This window comes from Nothoprocta perdicaria, unplaced genomic scaffold (assembly GCF_003342845.1).
Source record: "Nothoprocta perdicaria isolate Ctin4 unplaced genomic scaffold, notPer1 scaffold_99, whole genome shotgun sequence".
NCBI lineage: Eukaryota > Metazoa > Chordata > Aves > Tinamiformes > Tinamidae > Nothoprocta > Nothoprocta perdicaria.
The window spans coordinates 1,266,717-1,286,108 of NW_020456298.1; the positions used below are offsets into that span (position 1 = coordinate 1,266,717).

The following is a 19,392-nucleotide window of genomic DNA, read 5'->3' on the forward strand; positions in this document are numbered from 1 at the left end:
TTAACGGATGTGTCCTTGTGAGCCCCCTGTGTGGCTGGGTCTCTGCGCTGGGCTGGGATAGCTGCAACACACGGGTGGAAATCGCCCTGTTTTTGGATAGGGTGAATCGTGCTCCCGGCCGCAGCCTGCCTGTGGTCCGGGAAGGAGGCATCCATTGGGAGCCGGGCTGAGAAATGGGGTGTGAAACATTCTGTGCTTTTTAGAAACYGAGTGGTTGGTTGCAGGGCTTCTTTGCGTGTCCACATGGAGCCATGTGGATCTTCCCTGTGGGTGACAAGTGCCACGGTGCCCCGGACACCGGACCTGTCCTTGTGCGAGGGCCCTTGTGAGGCCGTTAACGGATAAAAACCGTTAGCGGAGAAAAAGGGAAGACGAACGGGATGGGAAGGGGAAAAGGGGATGTGCTCGGCCGCGCTTCGCCCTTGGTCAGGGTAGTCTCTCTTCAACGGCCTATGGACCAAAAGCTAAAAACCTTTTGCTGGTAATTAACAATCTGTTCATATTCTGGTGGAAAAAGGGAAAATCTGATTAGGTTGAAAAATCAGGGAGTAATCTATGACCTTAATTTTTTTTCCCTATAGAAATTGCCATAAGAAAGAAATAGGTTGTTTTAAAGATGGGGYTATAAACTTCAGAGAATTAGATAATTTAGTCCCCTTTACAGGACAGGTGCTGTCAGTGTATAAGTCACAGGCAGGGTACAGGATGGCAGTTTGTGAGTGTGCCCTTGAAACAGGGCTGCCTATCCTTGTGTAATTGATTTTTTTTTAATCTAAATAAATCTACTATCATAGTTAACTAAAAATCAGCTGTGTGCGATTTTCTGTTTTGCGATGTTATGGTGTCCTGAATTGGAGGTTTTTCATTTTGATTGTATTAAATCAAGAAAACCGGGGAAAATATGCAAATTCACTAAATGCTTTTTAACATTTTGTTTAAAGAAATAGGAGAATATGTGTTTAATTTTTTTTTCTTCCTAAATGACGCCCTGTATAAGGGAAAACTTACTGTTAAAAAAGCAGAACTCCTGCATTTGTTTGGCATTTTATATAATGGATGCTCAACGGGTTAGGCGCATGGCAGCATTGCCTAGAGGAACAGCATCACCTCTGTGGAACAGAGGCAGGTTTCTCTTGGAATTGCTTCCCGTAAGGATAGTAGTAAGGGAGCAGGGTCAAACCTGGTGAATCCACAAGGAAATGGGGCAAGACTGGGTCCTGGCACCAAGGGATGCGGCGCTGCGCGGAGCGCTGATGCGGAGGGCCCAGGTCCTGGCGGCGGGCAGGATTTTGGCATCCCATTTTCCAAGCAGCCTCCCAGCCCGGCGCTGGCAAGCCAGGAGAAGCCAGGAGAACGCCGCAGCAGCCGGAGGGAAGGAGTAAACCTGGGGCCTGCAGCCCTCCGTGCATCAGCCTCGAGCCTGCGGTAGCTGCATGCGGCCGGAGTGGGTTGTTTCGGCAACGTTTTGGCCGCTTCTGCGCGGCCAGGTCGGGTAACCGGGTGTCTCCAGTTAAGCTCACTTCCCAGAGAAGAGGACACGGCCATGGCTGACAAAATTAAATCCTGTTATACCTGTTATATCTTGTTTTGTGGCCCGGTTAGGCCCTTGGAAAATGATCCTCTTTGTTCTCCCTCATCTTCTTCCTTGTCCCTGTGAGCATCTGCCTGTTGCAGTTCATCCAGACTGCGCTCCAGGAGAGCAGTAGCTCCACTGAATGGCAGAAATTGATCAATTTAACCCCYTAGCAAAATGTTCCCATGGGAAAGAAGTGTCACTTCATAGGTAGAAGCACCCTGCCTCATTGAGAACTTGATGTTTTCTAACACTTTTTTACTTTTTGGAAGTCATACTGGATGCTGCGCTTTTTCATTCTTATATCTGCTTGAATAGATGTGTGCTTTTTCTCTTTTATTTGYTTAAATCATTTATTTATTTATTTTGTACAGGATGCAGGTAGAAATGTAGCTGCCACTCAGCTGCTGCTGTTTCTACTAGACAGTAACTTCTACTTATACAAGCTGATGTCTTCTGTACTAAGTACTAGAATTCCTTGTGGCTATCTAGTAGCTATTCCCAAGATATCTTCTGTTACTTCATGGAAGAAAATAAGGAAAGGATAGGTATTTAATTTGTAGACAAGCCAAATGGTTTGGTCATGAAACTTGTGCTGCTCCGAGCTCTGCAGCGTGGCTCTGGGCCTCGGCAGGCAGCCCCCTGGCCATGTTAGGGACAGGCTGATCCCCCTCCATTGGGAAGCCGATGGAAAGCTGGGCAGGCGGCCAGACCTCTGGAAAACCGGCCCTTGCTCAGGCCTTTGCCCTGGGTCGGTTTAGTCCTTCAGAGGACTGGAAGCCAGTGGGGGCAGAGACACCAAAAGGCGCCACGGGAGCAGTGGGACTTGGGCTGAGCTCCTGCAGATCCTGCTGTTTCTCCGAGGTCCCCAAGGAGCTGGGAAATCCCTGATTCCCAGGGATTGGGAGCCCAACTTCGGGGGGTGTCCTTTGAGGCCCACATAAGTGGCTGCTGTTTCCTAATTGCTGCGTTTTTCTTACTGTAAAATGGTCCCCTTCGTCTAAGAGCGACACAGCGGCCACACCTCAGCGGGGATTTTTATTGGGTGATGGCTGTGCTTTTAAAGTCATAATCCCTGCATGTGTGGTATATGCAGGGATAACTTAATGACTTTTTTTTTCCCACCTGTGTGGTGTGTCTTTTGTGGGAATCAAATAGGCCAGATCTTCCCCCTAACCTCAAAACCAGATCTAACCCCAAAACCTTCCCCAAAACCAGATCTTCTGGTTTTGCTGGTGTTTGATTTTAAGCAACCTTGTAGTTTCATTAAAGAAAAAAAGGAAAAAATAAAAAGAGAGTTTTCTTTTTATTAAGAGAGTCCAGTTGGGGATAAGTCTGTGTTGTTCGTGAGCTTTGAATGCAGCAGCTTGGGYAAGATGTCATCAAAGAAAGGGCAATGCATCAGGGGCTCATGCATTTCTCCCAGAAATGTCATGCTGCCTGATTTTTGGAAGAAAGAAGGGAAAATAGTTAGATTGATCTGACATAAAAACTGGGTTTTACACAAGAACAATATGAAGAAGTTAGATGCTGGCATTTTAAGCATCCTTTAAAGAAGAGAGTTGTGTTTTCTACTTCAGTGTCAGTTTTGGCAAACTTAGTCTTTTGGTGGCTGAGAAAATCGCCGTCTTTGAAAGGTTTTTTTTTTTAAATGTCTCCAGCTGAGCATTATGAGTGTGTAATTAATGATTAGTGCAGTTTTAACATGCCATGATGTTGTATGATAGAAATACAGATATCATGAGTGTTCTGCTGCTTTTCTGAGGAAGCTCTGACCTATTGCCACGAAAAAATACTCCAGGGAAGCTGATGAAAGCTTTCTGGAGATGCTGGCCTGGGTGTATGAGCCGTCCTTCTCTCTTGTTCTGTTTTGTCTTGTTTCCCTCCTGTGAGTTGGTGCCCCATCCATGGGCTTTTCGGCTGCTGCCGAGGGCAGGTTGCCTTTTCCTTGCTTCTGTTGTCCATCTGCTGCTGTCCTTGTTTCATAAGTCCCTCGACTTGCCCCACGTTTTCTTTATTTACACCTCACAACCTGCTGAAAAGTAGCCTGACCGGAGCTGCGTCCCTCCTGCCAAGCATGGAGCTACTGGCTCCGGGCCAGCAGCTGCTTCCAGTGCCACCGGTGCCCTGCTCTGTGGGGCCGCCCCTGCCTGCGGGTTTTCCCGCCGGGGCAGCCCCCCTCGCAGCCGGAGCCATAGCAGGAAGGTTGGATGTTACCTGGGGATGGCCCCAGGAAGCCGTTGCAGGGAGATCCATGCTGGCGTGGACGAGGAGCAGCTGAAACCAGCTCTGAGCCAGGGAGACTGTTCCGCTGGACAGAGRCGTGCAGGATTTGTAGCTGTGCTTTGCTCCTCCTTGATCAAGTGTCCTTGCTTGGGTATCTGTATATTTAGTTTCCAGACTCAGTCCGTGAGTCGGAAATGAGCTGGCTCGTGGATGATGCTGAGGGTGTTTCCCACCCGTAAGGCCCCGGTGACCGGCCGCTTGTCCTGACAGGCGGCACCTCGGCCCCTGTCCCGGCTTTGCCAGCCCAGGCAGAGCAGCACTGCCAGCCGGCGAGAGGAGCCCGCTCCCTGTGGAGCTGCGGCTCCCGCGGGAGCCGACGCTCTCTTCCTGCCTTCCCACAGCTTCCCACAGCTCTGGGCCAGCAGAGAGAGCCCCATGAGGTGCCACCGCTCACACTGGCCTCTGCGCAGCRCGAGCTCTGTGTGCGCCCGTAGAAATGCTGGTGTCTGTTGGGGTCCGCTGGTTTTCACACCGACTTTGTCAAGTTTTCAGTTAGGAGGACTCTTTTTTTTTCTCCTGCAGCTCTCGGCCTTTCAAGCTTGGCCCTCTCAGAAATGAGCTGGGCTCTGGGCTCGAGGAGTCGCTTTGCAGATTAAATCTGCAGTCGGTCTGGTCGGAGAAGAAGCGTTAGTTGTGCATGGATCTCGGATCGGACACATACTGCAGTTTGTCGCTGTTTCAGAAGGAGAAAACTGGAGGCTTTAGCTTGGGAACAGGCATGGATAGCAAAAGGCAGAGCAGAGAGTTAGGCAGCTGACACTGAAGCTTCCTAATTATTACAGCCCTTGGCTTAAGGATGGCATCTGTGTGAAGGTGACCCTGCTTGGCAGGGAAGGGTAGAGCAGAGAGACACTTCCAGCTCTGTGGTTGTATTTGCAGGCTTCTCGTAAAGTCTTAAAAGGTGCCCTAGGWTAGTTCAGGAAGCAGTGACTACAAATACGCTGTTTAAAACTGGACCTAAAAGAACACCAATTGCCTAGTGCTGGCACTCCCAAGCTTAATAGAAAGTTCAGGTGAAGCTTATGTCATATATGCTGTGTTGTTAATGACCATTAGAATTCRTCATATACTTTCTTTACCTTTCCCATGTTGATTTGCAGCTGCCGTTGGCTTTCTGACAGTTTCCAGTGTCATTACCATGTCGGCCCCCTTCTTTCTGGGCAAAGTCATTGATGTTATTTACACCAACCCCAGCGGCGACTTCACTGACAACCTGACCAGCCTCTGTGCCTTGCTGAGTGGCATCTTCCTCTGTGGTGCTGCTGCCAACGCTACCCGTGTCTACCTCATGCAGACCTCAGGTAAAAGCAGGACACAAAAAGGACTTGGCCCTTTTCTTCTCAGAGCTGGCTTATCTCATGATCTGAAATACGTTCTTGGCTCTGGCTGAGAAATTCTCTTGCAGTCTATGSGTTTTTTATTGTGCTTTTTTCCTTGCTCCTAGATCAAAGGTAAATTAGTAATGCAAAGATAAACATACTAGAATAGCTATCCATTTCTGTTTGCTGTTATGTTTTATCTTAAAATTCACTGTCTTTTGTGGCATTAAAACTTTGTAACATGCCCTGCTCAGCACTGTGATATCCTGTGCATTTTATGTTGTCATTGCTTTGGGAATGCATCTGCGTAAAGTTGCATGTTCCGTGCTTTACTGACTCCTGCCCCTAACAGGACAGAGAATTGTGAAACGCCTGAGRGCAACGTTGTTCTCCTCCATTCTGAAGCAAGAAACCGCTTTCTTCGACAAGACCAGAACAGGGGAGCTGATAAACCGCTTATCTTCAGATACAGCCCTCTTGGGCCATTCAGTGACCGAAAACCTCTCCGACGGGCTCAGAGCGGGAGCGCAGGCTTCTGTGGGCATTGGCATGATGGTACGGGGGTYTTCTCCTTGCTCGTCGCTTCTTGTGCTGTTCGTGTTCATTTGAGGTCTGCTGGGTGATCTGTGAGTGTGGTTTAGACCAGAAATTGTCATGTTTTTTGGATACAAGAGTATACCACCAGGTATGATCATCCATAATAACTTCTRTGTATTGCACTGTAATAGCAGGTATTCCTGTAGCAAAATTGTTTGCTCACAGCTCGTAGGAGGAGGAACAAAGGCCTAAAATCAGCTACTGTTGCCTCATTTATCAAGCRAAGTACATAGGCAAATAGCTTGGCTGTGTTATTACAGACAGTGTTAAAATCAGTGATAACTTTTCTGTGATTGCATGTAGAATAACACTTGGSGGGGGTGAGGTTAAAGTCACTGAAGTTTGTGGGTTCTGTGTAAGGCCTAGTCGAGCAACAGGAGCTCTGAAGATCAAGTTACTGCTGAGGATTTTTACAGCAAATCCTACCTTTTTTTTCTGCATTAGTCTGTCAATGAAGGATGTGTTATAGGTGTTAACAAAGGCTTCAGAGCACTGCTTCAGTTAACCTTCCCTGATGGCCAGTTGGTTTATGTAAAAGCCCAACATCTGCTCATGGTTTATGTGGCCTGAATTGCATTATGCTTATCTGAGAACCACGTTGGTGACCATTGTCCTAAATGAAAGTGTAGTAATATCTGCTGTCTGCTCAGGGAAGAAAAAAGAGCAAAAAATCTCCTCATAAAAATAAACTTCCAGGACTGATGTTAGCTAAAAAATGGTAAGAAAGAAGAGATTGTCTTATTACAAATACAAAGCCTGTCATACAGCTGAGTCAAATTTGATTTTTTGTAGAGTTTTCTCTGTTTAGAAGACAGAGAGACAGCAAGATGAAATAAAAACATATCTTAGACCAAAATTTAAGAAATCTTGGGGAGCGAATCTGCTTTTGCAGAAAGCTTTCTGGAGCAGTAAAATATCTTACTCCAGGTTATGAGCATTCTTTGGTGCCAAGAAGTATTGGTGACTCCCTCTGTTCCTCACTTACACCAAAGTGCTGTGTGGTATTTCTCAGACTTTATTACACCATCTGTTGTAAGCATGKGAAAGCCCTCTAAGAAACTATATAATAGCTTTAGGCTTCCAGCATCCCCATGGGATTTCCCGGTAGGCCGGTTTATAGGCAGGTTAAGATACTTGGCTAAACCCATGCAGCAATCCGGTGAGAAAGCTGGAAAGGAAATCTAGGTTCTTTACTTGCAATCCTTGGTCCTGACCATGGGATACCTTCCCCAAGTGCTGGGGACAAATGTGTGTTTTGCCTGGAGGAAAGAAAACGGTAAATGAAAACGTGACAGCACTAAATTACAATCTAAGTAACTTCAGAAGAGTCTGGCAAAGGAAATTGCACTTCAGTATTTTAGCAGATTGCTCTTAATCTTAACATAAACTCCTGACACATGCCTTTTTCTTATAGATTTTTGTGTCTCCTAACCTTGCTGCGTTTGTTCTGAGTGTTGTGCCACCCTTGGCTGTCCTGGCAGTGATTTATGGAAGATACTTGCGAAAACTTACTAAAGTGACCCAAGATTCCCTCGCAGAAGCAACACAGGTAATCTGGTAATAGACACTTTTTAGCTAACTTCAAAGTTATCCTCATCTAGATTAATATCTGTGAGGCTACAGATCTTCTGAATATCATTCCTTGCTTGTTCCTTGCCTTGGGCCATGAAAATAGTTTTGCACCTGAATGGTATGGAAGCTAAAGTTTAGTAACACTTATTCCATAGATMTCAAAACCAACCATCTTTAGTAAAGAGATGTCTATATAGCATAGTGTGGAGGAACCAGGTTTTCTTGAGATTTAGGAGATGGGTGTCATGGAAAGGGTAAGGAGGTTAGGCTCCTTAGCTGTAGGAGAGCTAAAAGGTGAAYCTAAGAAGTCCTCAGTAATGTGGTGCATGGATTTGAAAAACTTTCCTTGGGSAGTTGTGAACTTGAAGCCATCAGAAGGATACTAGCTGGAATTTTTCTCTTAGGAAAATTTAGCTAACAAATCTTCTGAAATATATCATATATATTTTTTCATTTATTAATATGTGAAACTAGATTTTTTTAAAGGATTTTCCGGGCATCTCAGCATTTATCCACCTATTTATGAGAAAAGCAGAGGGAACTGTTTCTGAAAAGTAAAGGGATTTCGTTGTTTGCTGGCTGCACTGAGATACCACAAAATGATAAAAGAAAAATGAGGGAGATGTAATGACCTTCTCCCCTTGGGGCTGAGGAAGGGAGAGAACATCACTAGGATGCATAGAAATATAAGTAGRAGTGATTGATCTAGTTAAAATATCTGCAGTTGTCAGCTGTTTTAGGCTTCGGGTGTCCTGTATAAGGTGTCTGCAAATAGGCTGTGCAGAAGAAAGATTAGGGCCTCTTCTGCTATCTCCTGCATCCTGTGTTCAAAGGAAGCTCATGCCCCTGAAAGGGAGCTGTGGGACTTCCCATGAAGGAGCCCTGGTCAGTGCTCACCTCAAATCTTCAGGCTCACCAGGGGATGGAGCAAGGAGAGTTATATTTTTTTYCTTGTGTTTTTGCTTCCAAGCAGGGCGTTGTTTTTTGCACAATTGTCTCGGAGTCCACTACTGTCTAGTCTAATTGTTGAGATCATTTTAGAACTAATATTTTAATATTTAGAATGGAAAATAAAATGTTGAGTTGAAATGGGACACTAGTAGTTGAGCTAAATTGATTCCCAGTGGTGTTTTGTTGAAATGACTGGAATTATTCAGGAAATAACTTCAAGCTTTCTTGAAATTGTCAGTATAGACTAGGGTATTTATTTTTCCCCTGCCCACATTGTTACTGCAAGTTGTTGTAAATAATAGTTTTCTTGTGTTTTCCACATCAAACTCAAGATTTTATCTATTTATTTTCTTTAATCCTAGTTTTGTATTTTCTTTCTCTGTTAGCACTGAAGTTGAGGCAGTCTTGAGGTTGTTTTCAGAACTGCCCAGGCATGCAGTTTACTTTTAACATAATTTAAAAAAATAAATAAATAAAAGGTGGAAGAAGGTAGGAAAAACTTTTCCATGGGGATTAGTGTATTTAGCATTTACACTGGCTTAACTATCAGATGTTCTGTAATATGAGTACTTCGGATTAATGTGTGTGCTTTTGTTTTGGTTTTTGTTCTAATGTAGTTAGCTGAAGAGCGTATTGGAAACATAAGAACAGTCCGAGCTTTTGGGCAAGAAATGTCTGAAATGGAGAAATACACAAACAAAGTGAATTATGTACTACAGCTGGCTAAGAAAGAGGCGCTAGCTCGGGCAGGCTTCTTTGGAGCAGTAAGTATGCTTTAATGAAAGGATCCATGCTATGCCAAGTGTCAATTATTTTAAAATTCATGAGGATACTTAGCCATCTGCAAAAAGGGAATTGAGGGAAATGAACCCACATAAAGCTGTGGGAAGACTGGATTTTTTAAATTGCTGTGAAACTGCACCTCAAGATACAGCRATTCTCTTTCTGCCCCATTCATTGACTGGTACTAGTCTTTGAGCCCATGACCTCCTATTCGATAGGCGAAAGCTGTGGAAAGTTTCCCCCACCCTTAATGTTTCACAGGTTTGKCTTCTTGCTGAGATGAGGATCAATGCAAGGGAGGCCAGGGACTGCAGAGATGGACAGAGAGGACAAGATTGCCCTTTTCCACAGTGGTCTGCTGTAGATTTGCTTAACAGTATTGTACAGTTACCACCTAATATAGATTATCAGCCCTTCTCCTTGACTGACGGTGGAGAACAGTGTTTGTCATTCCTTTCTATCCTGGGGAACAGGATGAAAAAGTAATGGAGTTGTTTGCTTTTTGAAGCAGTTTAACTTCTTTACTCTAGGAAGTCTCTCAATCTAGATACGCCCAGTAGGGGAATTCTTTTGTTAGAAGGGAAGTTCTGAAACAACATTTCAGAGAGTGAAGTTTTAGGTGTGTGACAAAATCTGACTTTTTCCCTTCTTCTGTTTTGTTACCCAGACTGGGCTCTCCGGAAACCTCATTGTCCTCTCCGTCCTGTACAAAGGAGGGCTGCTGATGGGCAGCGCCTACATGACAGTGGGTGAACTCTCTTCGTTCTTGATGTATGCTTTCTGGGTTGGAATAAGCATTGGAGGTATGGAATGAGAAATTGCATCTTCCCCACTTCAAAACATTACAGTCAGTACGGTTCGGAGGGGAAGAAGCTCTTAAACCATGTGGCTTTCTGGAAAAGAATCTTCCCAACCATTTTCCCAAGAAGTCATGAATATCTTTTTTTTTTTTTTTTTTTTCCTTTAAGACTTAATGGAAATAATAATTTATAACTCCATCTTAATATAAGCCTTACATTTCCCCAAAGGGAATACTAATTTTTTTTAATGATGTGCCTTTTTTATTACCTGTTCATTGATTGATGTATATTGCTCTTATTTTTTGACTAAATTATGATGTTTGTGCTTTATTTAAAAAAATAGTAATATATTTCTTAGAAAATATGTAGGTCTGTATTAAATGTAATCCCTTTAGAAAGGCAAGTAGAGCCTAGCTATGATTCTGTACTAAACAGAACAATGTATGAGCCAGAACAATGAAGTACCAGTAGGACACTATGCTCTAACCTGTTATTTTTCTATATTAGCTCTTTCTTGATGCTSAGAACCCATAATCTACTGGCCCAGAACTGAGCTGCTTATCTTCTTTAGAGAGCAGCCCTTGCAGCTGCCTACAGACAGAAATGAAGATAAGGCTCTTTGAAGCTTGGCAACCGCTTGGAAGGTCCCTTTTYAAAACGAGTGCTGCTTCTGATAGTTTGGCAGGGCAGGGCTGCTTGTCTGTGCTCTTTTGTTTTCTAAGCCTAAGTCTGAAATTGTGGGAAAAATGAAGATGTGCCCAAGGGCAAAATTTGCAAAACCTTCAAATCATGACAGATGAGTGAAAAAAAAAAAAAAAAGAATCACTTTGCTTCTGAGTATACACAAGCTTAAGCACATAAACTTTGTGTAAATTTTTCCTTAGATTTATTTTACAGTGTTTTACAGTTAGAGAACAGTGAATAAGACCTATTGGTAGCTCTTTAGTAATACTAGATATGATGACACTTCAGCTTGCCTGAGCCGTGTGTGGCAGTAAAAGATCCCCCACACATCTGATGCTTGGTTGTTGGTAGTGAAAACTGAAGCAACCAAGTTAACTTCTAACGTCTTCCATTCCGTACTGATGCATAATGCTGTCTGTCTGATTCTTTTTAGGTCTAAGTTCCTTTTATTCCGAACTAATGAAAGGATTAGGTGCTGGTGGACGTCTTTGGGAACTTATGGAAAGGAAGCCCCAACTTCCATTTAATGGTTGGTCCTTGATATTGTTTTTTGGCTGTTTCCTCCCCTCCCCGCCCCCCCGTTTGGTCAGCATTACTTCAGAAAGAAGTTTATAATAATTTAAGCTAGTAGCAACTTAGTTAACTGAAACAGATGATGGAAATTTTCCTTTAATTGGGGATTTTTCAGGCGTGACTGGAGAATGGAAGGAAGGTTGTGGAGGTGGGATGAGAAGTCCTGCTTCTTGAAAGGGTGTAGGCTGTGCGGCTGCAGCAGATGTTGCTCTTGAAATGCTTGCACTCCTCTTGACATCAGCACTACSCACTGCTCCACCCCTGCTTTCCATGGGTGAGGAGCCACAGCAGTGTGTGCCCTATCTAAACCACCTGTAGGTAAGGGAGCTGTGGGCCTGCCACGCTAAGCAGCCTCTGAGCCTGGTGTGTAGTGTAGTGTTGGCCCTCAGTATGCAAACATCATATTTTTGGTATTGCTGCAGTGCTCTAAAGATGCAAACAAGACTTTTAGTACCCAAGTTTGAAGTAGTTGAAGGTGCAGGGAGATTTTTTATTTTATGACCAGTCAATTGAACTGGTATTTTTTTCCATAGGTTGTTTTAGTACCTAAGAGTTTGCTTGCCTGAAAGCGTGTCTATTTATCAATGTGTTCATAGATGAACCTAAAATCCACAAAAAAAAGTACTAGGGATGTGTTAGAATATACACAGAAATAGCTTGTAGATGTAGTTATCCACTCCCCCAAAATAAGATATGCAAACTCCCGTCTGTATACCTGCCTTTTTGACTTAGCAACATTTATTGCTGTCAACACCTATTTCAGTGCTTTATTATTTGGTTTGCCAGACAACAACCTCCAGTGATGAGAGTATTTTGTATAAACAGCGTTTGTCTGTGTCTGCTTCTTTAAAGTAGTTCAATAAGCTGCTTATGCTTTTCTATATGAATTGTTCTATTTCACCTGTTGTGCCCCACTAAGACGAGGTCATGGAATAAAATTGCCTCTTTGGTCTAGAATTCATATGGGCCTTATTCTGGCTGAACAGCCAAAGAGCTGTTTCTCCACTGTCCAAATCCATGCGAAGCATCTACTGCCATGGGCACTTTTAATACTCTTGCTGTATTTTTTTTTTTTTCTGTTACAATAAATGTCACAAGAACAAATTACAGGGACATTTTTTCCCCTGTCTCTAGAATCTGGACAAGAAACCAGCAAACCCCTGTACATAGCTTACGTAATATATATATAGAGGAAGGACTTGGGGCAGCAGACTTCCTGTATTGCRGGAGATTCCATCTTGTAGTAGGCCACGAGGCAGGCTGTGGCAAAGTGGAACTGAAGGGAAAGATAAGAGTTTGCTTCGTACTTTGACATAGTAACAACTTCACTACTAGCAGGTGGTTTAGCAAATGCATTTGTTATCCCAAAGGGAAACTTAGGAATTGTGGTGCTTGCCTAACTATCAAGTTACAGTCTTTGGGTCCATGGATTGAAGTCTGGGAAGGAGTCTTTTGTCCTCCCTATGCTGCTGCTACTACTAAACCAAAAGCTTAGAGAAGAGGAAGAATGAGAAATGAAAAGTAAATGACTTTCTGTAGGGATAGCAGTGTGTTTGCTGCTGCTTGCTGCCTCTCCTGTTTAACCAGGCATGGGCATGTGGGGCTAGTTCAGGGTTACTTGTGCATCTGGCTGCATCTTGAGAAAAATAAGGAGCTTGAGGTGCAGGTCTTTAGCCTGGATTCCAGCCTGGGTCCTGCTCCTCTGCTCCAGTTTTCACAAAACTGGGAGGAACTTTGTGTTACCAGGACTCCATCCTCCTTTACCCTCCATCACTGATGGTTTCCAGAAAGCCCTTGATCATTAAAACTGTGCTGCAACTCCTTCTAAGAGCAAATCAACTTTATCAAGTTTATTATGACTTAGTCAGTACGTGCAGTTATTGCCTGTAAATTCTCTTATTGTATTTATCAGAACTAATCAATCTTAATTGTTTTAAAATATTCTGTCTGTATGTTCATTTAAAATGAGATCACTGATGTAAAGGTCTGAACTGTATGACAGGGACCGTTAATACAATTTAGCAGAGCTATACCGTGTGTCTGGCTGGGATTTATTGGGACTTGAAAGTTGTTTCTATWTCTAACATGTTACCTGTTTATAAACTTTCTCTAATACTGATATGCTTTGAAATATCTCTTTAATCACCGTTCTCTAGAAAGTAGTGCTTTCATTTAACTTTTGCAATCAGTCATTCCTAGCAGTTTGCTGTGGTATTTCACAAACAGAAAAGTTAAGTTTCACTGAACTGTTGCCTAAGAAATCTGCCTCATTGGTCTTTGAACACTACTTTGTACTGAATCTGTTATAAACCCTAAAATTATGGCCACTTAGTGTAGCAAACATAGGAGCAGTTTTTTTGCAGTGACAGCCTTTGCCTAAAAGCTTAGCAGTTAGTGGAGACTTGCTTWAAAGCTTCATGGGTTGTGGAGACTGAACAGTCCGTGCCCAAAGAGGAGAGTGTTTCAGGTGACTTTTGAGACTTGGAAAAGGGCCAGTAAGTGATTTGCAATGTTTATCTTTTTGTATCTCTTCATGGCAAAAGAACTTTGGCCTTCCACACTGTCATTTTGTTTCATTGCTCCAAACTGATAAAATTTCATTTGTTTGTAATATGCTGTATTTAAAAAACAAGTTCTTTGTTTTTTACTCTACTGAAAATAAGCACCAGCAGTCGTTGGTATTAGCAAGAGGCAAATCCTGCCCCTTGCAGTGGTAGCCTTGAGCTTCCCTGGCTGGTAGGCAACCCAAACCATACCCAGTAGGGGCTCATGGAYCGAGCTGCAGCTCCGGCAGGGCTGAACACAGCCCTTGTGGCCCTGTCTCGGGGCTTGCAGGGATCCCAGAGCTCCTGTGGTGCTAGGTGTCTCTGCTCAGTTATCAATGAAGCAAGTTCAAGGGGGCTGAGCTGCTTGTTTGCTTCTGTTCACATGTGCGTGTATTTCTGCTCCTCTCATGTAGAGGGAATCATATTAGACAAGGACRTGTTCAGAGGTGCTTTGGAGTTCAAGGACGTTGAGTTTGCCTATCCCACGCGCCCAGAAACATCCATCTTCAAGGATTTTAGCCTCTCCATTCCGGCTGGCTCCGTCATGGCTCTGGTTGGCCCAAGTGGGACAGGGAAATCGACCATTGTATCCCTCCTGCTGAGGCTGTATGACCCTATCTCAGGTATGGTTGTGTGTTGCTCTCATTTTGTCTGTACAAGTARTTGATGCTCTGCATCTCCAATAGACTTTTTAGGCAGTGGGGTCACTGTGCTAAGGCCCTGATGTGACCATCCAGTGACCTAGAGAGCTTCCCTTTGGGAGGTACAAGTACCCTTTGGGGGGGAGCCAGATCCTTTTGTGCTTCTGTTGTGCCCTGGCAAGACACAGAAGTGCCTCTGAAAACCCTGAGGAAAGTTATTGTTAAACTAGGAGAGAAAAGCAGCCCCTGTGTGAGAGCCCCATCATCTTAAAGCTCACTGTGGGTACGAGGTGTGAACACAGAAGCGTGCAGCAGCTCTTAGCTCTTACTTATGGGAGGCTTGGTGTGTGTCCTCTGCCAGCTGGCAGCCCTGCTTCTCAGTCCCTGCAGGAGAGACAGTTGTGACTTGGATGTTAAAAAGAGGGTTACAGCATTTGTAAATAAGGACAGAAGAGAGAAATGTTCTATAAAAAATAATGTGACACTTAGAGATGATACAGGGGACACTGTGTAGGTCCCAAGAATTTGTGTTCACAGCTGCTCTTTTTGCCTCGTCTCAGCGCTTGCCAGAATTTGCTCGACTTACTGTTCCTTACTTTAAGGTACTATCACTGTTGATGGCTTTGATATCCGCCGGTTAAACCCACTGTGGCTCAGGTCAAAAATTGGGACAGTGAGTCAGGTAAGGAAGAAAAAGCTTTTTGAAGTGAATGAAGGAATTCTGTGTCAACTTTCAGTTTGTCACTTTATGCTTTCTTTTTTTTTTTATTCTAAAAATAAGGGTTTATTCCAAGAACAGGTATTCTGAACTAGTCACATTATTCTGTAGTCTGTTTTTACCCAATAATAAAGATACAAAATTGTTTGCCTAAGAAAAAGGGTTTGTGTGTGGAAGCTGGCAGGTACCTATTTGCAAATGCATAAGGCTATGAGCATCTTAATGTTTAATCACATGATTCTTGTTTTTTATTAATGGAAGTAACACAAGCCTGGGAAAATTGACCTGTTTTGCTTTGTTTCGTATCCTGGAATACACAGTTCCATTAGGAAAGCATGAAAATATGGCACTGTTGGCACTCTCATGTTGTGAACCCTTCACAGCAACTCCCAAGCTCTAAAAACACAGGGAAAAGTTCAGTGATCTCTTAAAAATAAGCTATTTGGTCAGTTAAATATTTATGTTCCTTCTCCCGTTCTCCCAAAGGCTTCTTAATGCAACTGACGGTTAGGTTGATGTTCTGATTGAAAGCAAAATAATAATGGGGTATGTGTTGCTCTTCAAAACATCTGCTTTATGTGACAGTGCCACCAAAAACTTTTGTGCAAAAATGATTTTCCTGTAAGCATATTAGCATCTATTCAGTTTGGATGTATGTATTTCCGTTTGCCTGGTCTTGAAATTTCATACTATAGCATTTTTATTTACTGAGACCAAGCAGACTCAGGCTGTTTCAGCCGTTCTCCCATTGTACGTCGCTTTCCCTATCTGCCAGTCCTCTGCTCTGCTTTAACTTCCAGAGGAATTAAATGCACAATGGCACTGAAATTCTTTAGAATTCTAAGGAAAGATTCATTCTAMATCCAAATGAAAATGCATAATGCAACACAAAGGAAAGTTTTCTGATATTTGAATTAATRCATGTATTTGAACCCTTATATTGGAGATTGAGGGTCACGTCACTTAATAAAACTTTCTTATTTTAGAATTAGATCTGACTGCTCAGTTTKAGAGGATTAATGTTAAATTCAATTAACTTTAGCAAACCTGTTGATTTATATGGGTATAACATTATTGCTAGTTCTTGTAAAGGAGGTTTATATTATCTGAGATATACACAATGCATGCATGTGACTATAGATATACCATGTTGGCTATGCTTTTGAATTTGTCAGGAACCAATTCTGTTCTCCTGTTCTATTGCTGAAAATATTGCCTATGGTGCAGAGGATCCGTCTACCGTGACTGCAGAAGAGATTCAGAAAGTTGCGGAAATAGCTAACGCTGCCAGCTTTATCAAAGACTTTCCCAAAGGGTTTGACACCGTAGTTGGAGAAAAAGGCATTCTACTTTCAGGTACATCCTTTAAGATGTTTGTTCTAAAAAATCCTATGCTATAAAGCAAAGGAAAAATTACTTCTGTTTTGTGTTAGCTATTGGGTTTTCACCAAAATGTAGCCTGCCATAAATTTTAACAAATGCCTCCTTCATCTCCATTCACCTCCTAAAGTACATGAGCCTGATTTTGGTCAGCCCAGGCTTTCAGTTAAACCAGTTCACATATTTCACATATTTAAATTTACTGAGTGTATGTGTATTTTTTTTCTTTGTCTTCCTTCAGGTGGACAAAAGCAACGCATTGCAATTGCTCGAGCTCTACTCAAGGTAAGCCAGCACAAACAGCTACTTAATTCTTCTGGTGGGACACAGAAGGGGCTGAAAGGAAGGGGTTAGAAAGGAAGAGGCTTTTCAGTGGGAAGGCTGAAAGGATCTTTAAAAATGCTCCCTATCTTCRGATGGTGCTTTTGCAATGGGAATTCTTTCCCATATTCTGTTTGAAGGCAGAAATATTGTTTCTGTTTTGTTCTCTTAGAACTTAGACTTAGCGGTGGTACTTTGCGTGACGCTCGGTTCTTGGGGTGAAAAGCATCCACTTGTTGAGAGTTTTATGCTGTACAAATCTTGTGATCTATCTATGTGAATATTTGGATCTCGTCTAATTGCACTTACAACCAATTTTACTTTCTTCTCAGAATCCTAAAATTCTTCTGTTGGATGAAGCAACAAGGTAAGAAAGAAAATAAACAGAAATTTAGAATGATACAATGGTAAAAGAGAGATGGTAGGTGGTCTGTCTTCCTCTGCATGCCCTTGCACAAGGTATTAGGCCTTTTTTTTCCTGCCGCAGGAAATGTGCTTTCCAGAGCATGTAGATGGGTTGGGAGACACATGATAAAAGCTGTTTGCACAAAATGGAAGGGGTAGCTGCTACAGTGTATTACAATTTTTCACATAATTAAATTTGTAATATATAACTTGATAATGGAACATCAAYTTCAAACTTTGTGTTTTTAAATTTTTTTTTTCTGCAGTGTAGTTTAAATTTCAGCRAATTAATATTCCTTCAGGTATATTTTTGCCCATGTGAGAATGTCATCCACGTATTCAACGTATGTACATTGAGCACATTGACAAAATATTCCTGCCGTTCTGTGGCTTCATCTTCACCAACAGAAGCAAACATTAGGAATTACAGCAAAATATGTACTGTGCCAGTGAGCCTAAGCTGTTTTAAAATAAAATTATCCTCTTTTTTCCCCTCCCGCAACTCTTTCTTGTTAGTGCTTTGGATGCTGAAAACGAATACCTAGTGCAAGAAGCTCTGGACCGGCTGATGGAAGGGAGGACAGTCTTAATTATTGCCCATCGCCTGTCGACTATTCAGAATGCTGATCTTGTCGCCGTCCTAGGCCAGGGCAAAATTATTGAATGTGGAAAACATGAGGAGCTGCTTGCAAATCCACACGGACTTTTCAGGAAATTAATGCAGAAACAAGCTTTTCTTCAGAACAGCGATTCTTTTGCGCTGGATGTACAACCYGGAGAAAAAGCTGTGTTAGAAGAAAATATACGAGAGAATGTATGAATTATGGAAACTTATAACTGCAAAGAATATAACTTATGTTTCAGTTATGTAAAGTAAATGTTATATTTTTCCAAACTGTACAAAATAGCCTTTTGAATCTTAAATGTGTTCAAACTTTTTATTGAAAGCTTTTTAATAAGCATTGTGACTTTTTAAAATGTCCGTCTRTCACGCTGAGATCATTTCACTTCTGCTTCATGTTATCTGGAAACCATGTAGAATTTATTTTTTAAAATGTGCTGGRTAATGATGTGCTGCCTTCTCAAGTATGTTCAGTACTTTAAGGGTAATTAAACAACAAAATGTGATCATCTTGATCTCACTGTCTCTTATCTTATCAAGGAACTCTTGCTTTCTGTGCTTTTAAAAAAATGGCATTCAGAAAGGCATGAGGCTGATGCTCTGTGCAAGTCTTGCCTGTGCCCTTCAGGGTGGGTTTGTTTGCTTGCTCGCTTTTTTATTTGTTTTGTTTTTCCAGTTCCCATTTGGCTCTGCAATGGAAGAGTTGATGCTGATCACTACCTGCAGCAACTGAAGAGAATTACATATGAGAACTCATTTTAAAGTCTATGGAAGTGCAAGTTGGAATGGATTCCTTACAAACTTGAACAAAAAAAAAAAAAAAAAAAAAGCTTTACATATAATGACAAAGGAAGTGTAAATGTTACTGAACATTGGCTTAGGCTAGGAAAATCTAAAATTTGGATGCCCTTTTGTTTCTTTTTTTTTTTTTTTTTGGTTGTTGTTATTTTACTCCATGATCTCCAAAAGAACATATTCCTATCTATGTTTTTGTACTTTTTTTAAGGCGTATATTGAGTGTTTTCACAGTTCTTTAAAGGTTTATTCATAGAAAACCCAGTTTTTCTGAACTAGTTTGACTCACCTTCTTCAGGACAGCTAGGGAAATAATCACACCATGTAAATTAGAATAAGGGTAGGAGGTAATGTTTGGTAATAAAGAGCAGGCTCCATGTTTGTAAATTAAGAAGCTTCCTAAGTAGAATTTCTTTATCCTTTCTGAAGTTTTGAAACCTGACAACAACAACAATCCTGAAGGACAAGAAGCCTTAGCATTTTTATTCTCTATATCTCTATGCTGAGAAGTCTACGTGTTGCTGAAAAAAAAAATCTGTTGTCAATAGTGAACTACCTCCTGTGGAGCAAAGTCAAAGTGTTTCTCTAACATTCCACTGTGTGGAATGAACATGGTGAAAAAATACAGAAAAATTGCTGTACTATTGAATGAGAACTATATATTACARAGAGATTAAAATATATCTTCTGATGTATTTTATTACAGTCTTACCACCAGCAAGGATTGTGTTAAAGATAGGTCAAAAACATGACTAACTAGTACTTCATTTCAATGTTCACTAATCATTCCTATTGACTATTTATTGTGTGTTTAGAGAAACTTGAA

At 42.1% G+C, this 19,392-nt stretch overlaps 1 protein-coding gene across 1 annotated transcript; it reads left to right on the forward strand.

Annotated features, from left to right (window-relative positions):
* The first annotated feature begins 4,786 nt into the window (after window positions 1-4,786).
* Window positions 4,787-18,304, forward strand: ABCB10 (ATP binding cassette subfamily B member 10). Its single transcript, XM_026053396.1, has 12 exons — window positions 4,787-5,160; window positions 5,531-5,733; window positions 7,190-7,324; window positions 8,916-9,062; window positions 9,749-9,884; window positions 10,999-11,094; window positions 14,098-14,307; window positions 14,928-15,007; window positions 16,219-16,399; window positions 16,665-16,708; window positions 17,077-17,111; window positions 17,666-18,304. The coding sequence occupies exons 1-12, from the start codon at window positions 4,998-5,000 to the stop codon at window positions 17,967-17,969; spliced, it is 1,734 nt and encodes a 577-aa protein (XP_025909181.1). The 5' UTR covers window positions 4,787-4,997; the 3' UTR covers window positions 17,970-18,304.
* The last annotated feature ends 1,088 nt before the right edge of the window (window positions 18,305-19,392 follow it).